Source organism: Chrysemys picta, chromosome 25 (assembly GCF_011386835.1).
Source record: "Chrysemys picta bellii isolate R12L10 chromosome 25, ASM1138683v2, whole genome shotgun sequence".
NCBI lineage: Eukaryota > Metazoa > Chordata > Testudines > Emydidae > Chrysemys > Chrysemys picta.
In genome coordinates, this window is record NC_088815.1 from 15,371,276 (window position 1) to 15,381,683 (window position 10,408).

The window sequence follows — 10,408 nt, forward strand, 5'->3', positions numbered from 1 at the left end:
GCGGAGGGAGGGGTCAGGCACGTCTAGGTGTGCGCACACGCGTGTGCAAGCCACACCCCCCACGCCTGAGGGCACGCCCCTCGCACCCTGCCCCTCGCACCCTGCCCCAGCACGCGCCAGGAGCTGGCGGACGGGAGAGTCCCGCACACTGGCTACTGGCCCCTGCTATTAAAATATTTTGAATTGGGAGCAAAGGCCGATTCATAAAGCACTGACCCGCTCCCCTCATGTGCTCTCAAAATCTAGCCTTTGCTTTGTGCAGCAAAGCTCACCGATTTTGCTCCTATTTTCATTTAATTCACACTCTTAATCATGGTGTAGTGATTGCATCTCTAGAATTAGGACCACTCCTATGTCCCTTATGTGAGAGCTATAGTGGCTATAATTCTTTTAGCCTATCAGAGAAATCAAACTTCACCTCGAATGACCAGAAGTTACAGCGTACATGCACAAATTCCACCTAGTAAAGAAGGAACATGAAGTGGTTTGGATGGATGTTTTATTAATGGAGTCTCTAGTGGTTATTTTCTTCTAGCATTTGTAAACATGTAATACAAAAATATTTTCTTTTCACTCTATTCTTTCTGGAGATATGCTGATCACAACCACTGAGGATTAGAGGGCAACTTTCCCCTCCCTCCTAGGTTTACAACAGGGTTAGTTATTTCCACCCTGGCTCTCAGCAGTACATTAACACAGACATTGGCAAAGTCAGGTGAAAACAGACAAGAAGCAGACATTTCAGTACAGCGTCTTTCTTTATCACTGTTTGAAAAAATGAAAGGTTTTACCCAAAGAAACTATCTGATAATTTAACATATGATGAACACTATAGAGAGCAAGGTACAGCCATAGCAGTTGTCAAACTGTTCCATTCAAAGATCTCCATTAAGCAATGGAAGTGCAGTTATGAAAGATTCCCTCATGAAAATCCAAGCTGCGGCACAGAACAGCTGAGCACTTAAGGAAAGAGGACTTCGGGTTCTTGCCACTGTGTGGGAAAAGACGTTCTGTAGGTGTTAGAGAAATCATTAGTTTATATTAATTAGCGACAGGGCCCTGTAGTGCAGGCAGGACTCTCAGAAGGCAGAGAAGACCCCCCAAAAGCAAGCTGCTGTTGCTTGGCAAGTACAAGCTCCGGCAAGCCACAGCTGAGAGATATTTGTACCATGCCGGCGAGGAGGCTATAGTTTGGGTTTGCATGCACTGTGAATGACAGAGCCTCAAGATTTCTGTGTAAACCAAAGTAAATGATTTAAGAAAAGGATAAAGAAAAGCAGTTAGAGTTCTCTTCTGAGAAGATCTCGGTTTGTCCAGAAACTAATGATCCAAGCTGAACTTCGGGTTTACTGCTCTCCCCTGGGCACACAAACAAGAACAGACAACAATCATTTCAATCCATACATTTTGCATGTTTGCCATATCCAGACTTGATGTTTGCATTATGATGGCAGTTTTAAATACCATGTGATGGGCCCCTCTCCACTCAGCCTTCACTTTCCCTCTCCCCACAAAAGAGTGAACGGCCAAGGAAACACCGAACTATAAATACAGGACAGGAAGTTCTCGGGTTGCGCTCCGTAGTCCACGCAGCTGATTCAGCTGATGCCTTAGTTTTTAGTAGGTGTTAGTCCAGCTCATTGGCCATTTCATCATCTGTTAGACTCTGTCCATTAACAGCTGGAGAATCATACCGGCCTTGTGATAAATCCTCAAAATCCTGACTCATGGTTGGAGAAATAATGTCAGGACTTGTGTCACAAGACTCGGTGCTCTGCTCAGAGGTAGCAATGGTGGTCGCCGTGCTTTTTGGAATAGGGTCAAAATCATCGTCGTCTTCTAGAATTGGAGATTCATGAATATCTGAAAGGAGAGAGACAATTGTTACCTCGACTGTTTATTCTATCTGCATAAAGACGACAGGACTCCAGGTATCTTTGCCACATAAGCTGCTCCAACTACCCAGAGTAAAGAAGACATGGTACAGGTATCAGCAAGTGGAAACAGATGAGTGCAGAAGGAATCCTCAAACACCACCGAAATGGATTCAGGAAGGACTCAAGAGTGCTAGTGTGACGTTATTGATGTAATCTGGGACCATATAGAACATGGTTGCAACCAAAGTCCTGTAGTGGCACCAAATCTTGTATAAAGGGGGTCAAATGAGGTGTCTAAGACAAGGTTATGGTTTGCTGGTTATGATTATGCTGTCTATATGTGTTTATCAATTTTGTAGTTGAAGTTATGAATATTAGCTCTATGCTTATGCTATGCTTCTGGGAAACATCCCAGCAAGTTGGTGTTAGCTCTGCCTAGCCTGCTTGATGGCTCATTAAGGACCATCAGCTATACAATTAACCCATTGAGAGAAGGCAAATACGCCTTGCAACTCAGCAAAGTATGCAGGGACTGGCCCATGTGACTCCAGACTCCATTTTTCCACAGTAAGGACAAAGAGGTGTTCTTACACCTGGAAAAGACTACAAATGGCTGATGCCTCTCCTCCATCTTGTCTTCAATCCTGCTTCTTACCTCTGGAGGGACTTTGCTACGAATGGAAGCTCTACACAAAGGACTGATGACCCATCCCAGCTGGGGATGTTCCAGAGACTTGATTTTGATCCTGCAGTTTATTTCATCACTGCTACAAGCCGAACCAAGAACTTTGCCATTACTGTATGTAATTGATTCCATTTAACCAATTCTAGCTCTCATCTATATCTTTTTCCTTTTATGAATAAACCTTTAGATTTTAGATTCTAAAGGATTGGCGATAGCGTGATTTGTGGGTAAGTTCTGATTTGTATATTGACCTGGGTCTGGGGCTTGATCCTTTAAGATCAGGAGAACCTTTTTTCTTTTACTGGGGTATTGGTTTTCATAACCATTTGTCCCCATAACAAGTGGCACTGGTGGTGATACTGGGAAACTGGAGTGTCTAAGGGAATTGCTTGTGTGACTTGTGGTTAGCCAGGGGGGGTGAGACCAAAGTCCTCTTTGTCTGGATGGTTTGGTGTTGCCTTAGAGGTGGAAAAACCCCAGTCTAGGGCCGTAACTGCCCTGTTTTAAGCAATTTGTCCTGAATTGGCACTCTCAGTTGGGTCCCGCCAGAACCGCATTGTTACAGCTAGAACTTACAATTTCTATTTCAAAAAACTTTGGCTGCTCATTATTGTAGTAACAAAAAACCTGCCAGCTCTTTTGCTGTGATGTGCACTCAACTTGGCCGCCATTTGCAGCTTTGTACCCTACACGCAGCCACCTTTCCCTGGGTAACACAGAGGTGTTTAAAAAAAAAATCTCTCTCGAGACTCCCCACTGCAAGCTGCCAGACCCCTGGCCCAAACACACATTTCTCTTTAGCTTCGGATGCCCTGGGACTCTAGAGCGACCAGTGCTTTATTACCAAGAAGTACTGATTTATCAGAGTGGAAGGAAGCCAATATAAAGGCTGCAAGTCAGATTGAATAACAAGGAGACACTCACTGCTGAACGCTTCTGGGTACTGTTTGGCCAGCTTCCCTTTCAGGGTCCTGTAAGGGGACAGGAGGGACAAGAGAAAGAGAGCGGAGTTTGAACAAAGTACATAAATCTCTCTACCAACCCTCTGCCCCCCTCCGCTCCAACGGAAGAGCTGCCAAGTATTCAGCAGAACAAGCTTTGTTGCAGGAACCCTTTAAGCAGATTAAGATAAAATGCCATTGCGCTGCACGTTCATGCTGTCACAGGAACGGAAATCCCAGGCCCTCCGGAGCTCTGGACCCTGCTGAACAAAGGCTAGATGTGAGGTGTGAAGTGTCACGGTCCTAACCACATCTCCTCTCGCCAGATGTTGCCCAAGGGACATTTCCCTTCAAACGTTTTATTAAACCCCATAGCAAGCAGGGAGCCTGAGGTCCCTTCCCACCCTGGAGATGGGGCACTGCTGCGTTGAGATGTGTCACGCGCCCCAACCAAGGAGCAGCAGCTCCAGGACCCCTGATGGCTCCAGCAGCCTCCTGGTCTCTTCACGGACTGTCTGCTTGCTGCACCTCCCCCCCATATGGCAGGGGCACCTGCTGCTGCTCTCCATGCACTGAGAAGTAAAGTGGCCAAAACACCCCCCCCTCGCCCCAGAGCTTTTGTATAAAATAATTCACTACAAATCAACAAATACTCTACTGCCTTGCAGACTCTTGACAGTCTCATGACTTTACCTCCACCTTAGCAAAGACAAGGCTGTCCCCAGAATTGAAATCAGAAGTTTTTAAATAATATTTAATCCTTTTCTACCGCCTTTTACCCAAGGATATCACATCCCCACAAGCATTAAGCCGCACAAGGCCTGTGAGGTGGGTCTGCATTATCCCCATTTTGCAGAGGCATGGAGAGGTGAAGTAGCTTGATCAGTCACACAGTCAGTGGCAGAGCTAGGACTGGAAGCCAGGAGCCCTGACACCCAATGTACTATGGAAAGCGCCACATCCCTCCTCCTCCCACGTTGGTTTGTTTTGCAGAGTAAAAGCAAGCTATGCCTTTTATTCACTCCCCTTCTGAATGTGTTTGTTAGTCACCATTCCGTTGTTTTGTGACCCTCCCGGGGTGCTGTACAGAGGTCACTGTGTCTCAGTAACCTTGTCTGGGACAGGGAAAGCAGGGCAGGACACCCTTTGAATCCTCTCAAGGCCCTTCCTCTATCATCCAGCAGGAGGCACTGTAGAGACATGCAGCATCCCAGACCCTGAATCCAGAACCCACCTGATTCTTCGGAATATACTATCTAGATCTTTCTTCATTTCCACCAGCGTCCTAGTGTGATGCAGGAACCTCTCATTCATCTGCTGCATGCGTACATTGGATAGATTATTGAAGTTGAGCAGCATCTCGTTGGTTTTCTCAAATCTATCGAGCCTAGAGCGAGGAAGAGACATGGGAAATTTGTCCACGAGTTTCCAAAAACAAAGCACACCAGGTAAGATTCTTCACAATGATCTCAAAACATGCACAAACCCCACAAAAGAAAGAAAGAAAATTCTAACCGTCTTTTCCCCACCTTGAAAAGCTTTCCAAGCGATTAAAGCCCCAATCCTGCCTGGAAAACTCTGCATGCAAAATTCCATCGTGGGCAAAACCCTAGTGAAATCAATCAGAGTCTAATGGACTATTTCTCCTGACAGAAAAGTTGTCAGGAAATTTGGGGGTGGAGGGAAGAATTCAAAACAAGTGAATTGAGGAGTTTGAAGAAGCAGCAAGAAGGGAGAACAGACATGAAGATCAGCTAAGACGTGCCAGATGGACTTTTCTTAATATTTAAAATTTGTTTAAAAAAGGAAAGGAATTCAGCACTCAGAATGGTGCTGACTTGACAGTACTGCAGACTAAAGGCCTCTGTTTATTCCCAGAATTGACAAAGCACCAGCAATTGAGGAAGCTTGCATTACCACAAAGCGGCTCACCCATGCCCTGGAAAGATCAGCTCTTTCCATCTTTGACCTCTCAGCAGGGCAGCCTACAAGTGGCAAATGTAACCCTCTCTCCTGCAGCCCAGACACATGCCCACTAGGAATTGAACTAAGACCTTGCAACTCATTTTGACAGGCACTGAACAGAACAGCTGCCAGTTAGTCACTAGGACAGATTTGAAGTAATGACCGGGGGTTTTGTAGCCCATGCCAACCCCACCGAATCATCCAGTTTCTCTAAATTACTAACAATTAGAAGGATATTTGTATATTTATTGGACAGAACAGCAGGGTTTTTCGGCTGATAAGATTCCACGGGACTCACATATTCTTCTGAGCCAAAATGATGGCGTTCACGTCTTCAGAGTTCACCATACTTAGCACCCTGCTGCAAAACACACCGGAGGCTGTGGGCTCCATTTTACTGTACACTGCAGCCTGCAGGAAGGGATAGAGATACAGAGGGGAAGTTCATAGGGCTGCTCATAAAAAATACAAAGCAGCTTCCTTCACCGGCCCTAGCAACAATTAACAGCATCGGACACCCCTCAAACTGTTTTTCACAACAGTCAGATCCTTGAGGAAGGAAGAGAGCAGAATCCCTACCGGACCAGCTAGGCCTTCGCTGCTACCCGAACCATAACCAGAACTGCAGCAAAGAGACCAAAGCTGCTCGCTAGGCCCTGCAGCCCTTCACCCTCTCCCTGAGAGCAAGATCTAATCCCGCTACGGAGATGCCCAGCCAAAGCCACACACCTAGACAGCTCATGGGATAAAGTACTGCCCCACCTACCCCAAGAAGGAAATTTGGATCCTTTATAGACATGTCCATCTAGAAAGGGCTTGTGCCTGGCTAGAGACCCTTCCAGCCCCTTGGATGGGGACTACCCCAACTCCAAAACCCCTCAAGCCCTTTCCCTATGGGCCCCAGCTGTCCCCACTGAATGCAGACCCCACGGGATGGTGACACCCTAGAACACTTCTCCCTACAGGGCCCCGCCCCCATAACCCTCCCCTAGGGAACCCCCTACCCCTCCATAAGCCCTCTCCCTATAGGACCCTCAAAGCCCTTCCCCTGCTGGATAGGGACAGCTCAAGACCCCTCCTCGTATGGAATCACCGCTCCCCATTGGATGGAGACCCCCAAAGCCCCGCCCCATGGCAGCCGGGGCCCCCCATTGGCTGGGAACCCCCCTGACTCCCCCGCCGGAGGCCGCGCACCTGGACGGGCCGCTCTCCCCCGCCCAGCCTGGGGCCGCCGCCTTCACATAACGGAAGCGGCGCCCCGGCCAGGGGGCTCCGTGGGGCAGCGGGACCGGACACGGCGGAGCAGGAGCCGGGGCAAGCGCGGGCCAGCGGCGGCGGCTCGTGGGGTCCGCGGGCTACAGGCTCACTTCCGGGATGGAGGTCACGCGTACGACGTGACCTTTGCGTCAGGACGTACATGTGCGTGAGGTCCAGCAAGGAATCCCCTCCCCCTCCCCCCGGGGGAGCCTTCCACAGCTCCCCCTCCCTCTCAGTGGCTCTATGGGGCAGCCCCCCCACAACTCCCCTTCCCCCTCAGTGTCCCAAGGGGAGCCCCCCCACAACTCCCCCTCCCCCTCAGTGTCCCAAGGGGAGCCCCCCACAGCTCCCCCTCCACCTCAGTGGCTCTATAGGGCAGCCCCCCCACAACTCCCCCTCCCCCTCAGTGTCCCAAGGAGAGCCCCCCACAGCTCCTCCCCCCTCAGTGGCTCTATGGAGGAGCCCCCCACGACTTCCCTCCTCCCCAGGGTCCTAAGGGGAGCCCCCCACAACTCTCCCTCCCCCTCAGTGTCCCAAGGGGAGCGCCCCACAGCTCCTCCTCCCCCTCAGTGGCTCTATGGGGGAGCCCCCCACGACTTCCCTCCTCCCCAGGGTCCTAAGGGGAGCCCCCCACAACTCTCCCTCCCCCTCAGTGTCCCAAGGGGAGCGCCCCACAGCTCCTCCTCCCCCTCAGTGGCTCTATGGGGGAGCCCCCCACGACTTCCCTCCTCCCCAGGGTCCTAAGGGGAGCACCCCACAACTCTCCCTCCCCCTCAGTGTCCCAAGGGGAGCACCCCACAGCTCCTCCTCCCCCTCAGTGGCTCTATGGGGGAGCCCCCCACAACTTCCCTCCTCCCCAGGGTCCTAAGGGGAGCACCCCACAACTCCCCCTCCCCCTAGTGGCTCTATGGGGGAGCCCCCCACAATCCCCCTCCCTTTCAATGGCTCTATGAGGGGAGCCCCCCTACAATGCCCTCCCCTCAGCTCCCTGTGTCTGTATAAAGGGAGGGGCTCCCACAGCTGCCCTCTGGGTCTCTCTAAGGGGAGGCTACAACGGCAGTGATATGGTTGTGGAGAAGCCAGCTGGGCAGGGATCATGGGCACTGTGGGGACTTTGGCAGAGCATGGAAACTGGCCTTGACGTTGTAGGGACCCTGGCCCAGTGGGTAACAGTTCAAGTTCATGTGACCCCCCCTCAGCTATATGGATAACATAAGTGCCCCCCTATCCCTAGAGATAAATTTCCTCAGGGATGAGGCTGTAGAAGATTAATGTTACCAGAAGGGCTCTGGGGTAACTTCACAGGCAGAGAAATATTTACGAGTTTCTCTGGGAGCTGTACATTCTTGTATATCACTAGGAAACTAAATCAAAGACAGATTGGCTGAGCAGAGTACAGGTTGAGCCCAGTGGACTGGAATAAAATCAAAGCAACTTTTTCCTACTTCGTATAAGGTCCGGTCAGTGCACAGGCTGGTTCAACTTCAAGCTTCTTTGCCAGCACAAATCACCAAGAGAAAAGTTCCCAAGTCTCTGTGAGTCATTTCTCAGAAAAAGTACTAGAGCTGGCAGGGCTTTTTCAGGAAAATTATTGCTTCACTATTTTCTCAGTTTACAGTAAGCCTCAAAGATACTTATAAATCAGACAAGGCAGACGTTGCCAGCACAGATAGGCAGACCAGCTGTAATGCTGCTTCCTTTTCCACTTGTCTTCCAGATTTTCTAAAAAGAGGGCCTCATTTAGCACTCTTTCCCCTTAATAATCTAAATCAAGGATCTGTCATTAATAGAAATTTCATCCATCTCACTCACACCAAAAGAGTGTGTGAGAGTGTGTGTGTACAACATCACAGACTGTAAGAAGGAAAGGAAATTTCATTCTCTTTCGCTACTGGCCTAGCAATCAAAAACAAATTCAGTTTTAAAAAGTTATGCATCTCTAGGTAGTTTTGCAAGGCCATGTGAATGGATTACTGAATATGTTCAATGTTTCTCCTCAGATTTTGATGTGGATGGTGTCATTTTAAAAACTTGCATGACTCAGACAGAAAATAAAGAAGAGAAGGGAGGATGAAGTCCTGCCCCTGTCCAGTAAGGTCTCTTTTTTATATAAAAATACCCATATGAACCAGTGGTGTGTATAAATATATATATATATATATATATATATATATATATATATATATATATATATATATATATATATATATATACACCAGTGATCAAGTGACCTGGAAAAAAACTCACAAGATGGTGATCTGGTGACCTTGGACATACGTCACAAATGGTTGCTTTTTTGCCCTAGGAAAAAAATCACGTTTCCTTTCTTACAGAATAATTAAAATACTGCAAGTTCCTGGTTGAAATGTAACCTAGAGGTAAATCAGTAACCTTGCACTGAATATTGCTCCTTTGTGTGTGCAGGAAAGTGATAAGAATAATGGAGAAGAATTAATCTGCTTATCCTGGCAGGGGCAGTGACCTTATTTTGTTTAAATCTCAAATTTCTGTGTTGAGTTTCTGTTTGTTAAATGAGTATTAAAGCAGAGTCGTCTAGGGCCACAATTCAAGAAAGCACTGAAGCATGTGCTCAAGTGCTGTCCCAAATAGGGATGGTTTTCTGAATTGGGGCTTAGTTCTTCATCTCTTCCTTTAGGCTCTCATATTGCGGTGTCAATTTCAGAATGCTGCCTGACAGATGTTACTGGATCATACTTCACACATTCTAGGGAAAGTTCTTTGGATAGCTCCTGGAGGTACCTAGCATTGTACTAGCCCCCGATTTCTATGAATTTAAAACATACTTTCTCTGGTGTCAGAGGGTATGATGAGGATTTGTGCCTTATGTTGTGATAATGTGTAAGATCCAATAGTTATTTAATTTTGAGCTATAAACCATATGAAGGGCTAAGGGAAAGAGGGTGGTATTATTATACCATTTGTAAATGATGGTCAGGGGAGATTGCTAGTAATACCCAAACAAGCAAAAGGACAGTTGGAAACAATACTTTGAGAGGCTCTTAAATAGACAAACCCCTTTTAGGGCAGACTTGCCACCATATGATCTTAATGTGGTGTCTGTGCCTGAGCCTGACCTAACAGAGGAAGAGGTGAGAAGTATAGTCCAGGAAATGAAGGCAGAGGGACCTGATGAACTGACAGCAGACCTAGTGAAAGTCTTGCATGAGAGAGGCACAAAATGGATGAGCAGAGTGAACAAACCGAGACAAGAGAATTCCCGAAGACTGGTACAATCTATCCTGGTCCCAATACATAAGACAGGAAGCATCCATGAACGTGTTAACTTATGGCGCTATTAGCACATGAGAGGAAGATTGGAGGTTTACGCCAGGGGAAGGCAGAATGCACCCTCTTTCCCCCAGAGTTCAGCCACACATACATAGTGTCATTAATAAAGAGGTGCAGCCTGCAGAAGGACTGCAATGCTCTGCCCTGATCACACCTCTGAACCTGCCAGGCCCCCCTGGGATGCAGCGTATGACAGACCCTGAATGAGGGTGCAGTGACTGCATTTCGGAGGTAGATAACTTTCAACCACAAAAGTAACAGGGACACCAGCTCTGTGTGGCCACAAGGACTTCTGGGATTAAAATGAGGGGTTTTTGTCTCCATCTAAGTTGCAAAGGGGAAGCAGAGTCCAGGCTGCCAGCATCAGGTGGCTG

General features: G+C 48.1%; 1 protein-coding gene across 2 annotated transcripts; it reads right to left on the minus strand.

Moving 5' to 3' along the window:
- Positions 1–482: 482 nt before the first annotated feature.
- On the minus strand, positions 483–6,924 carry KXD1 (KxDL motif containing 1). Of its 2 annotated transcripts, none has more exons than XM_005278993.5 (5): positions 6,663–6,924; positions 5,767–5,879; positions 4,738–4,890; positions 3,487–3,533; positions 483–1,863 (listed from the first exon to the last, which is right to left on the minus strand). In XM_005278993.5, exons 1-5 carry the CDS (start codon positions 6,885–6,887, stop codon positions 1,628–1,630), a joined length of 774 nt encoding a protein of 257 aa, XP_005279050.2. In that variant the 5' UTR covers positions 6,888–6,924; the 3' UTR covers positions 483–1,627. The 2 variants fall into 2 exon arrangements, with proteins under 2 accessions (XP_005279050.2, XP_005279049.2); XM_005278992.5 differs by lacking the exon at positions 6,663–6,924 and adding an exon at positions 6,235–6,440.
- Between the last annotated feature and the right edge of the window lie 3,484 nt (positions 6,925–10,408).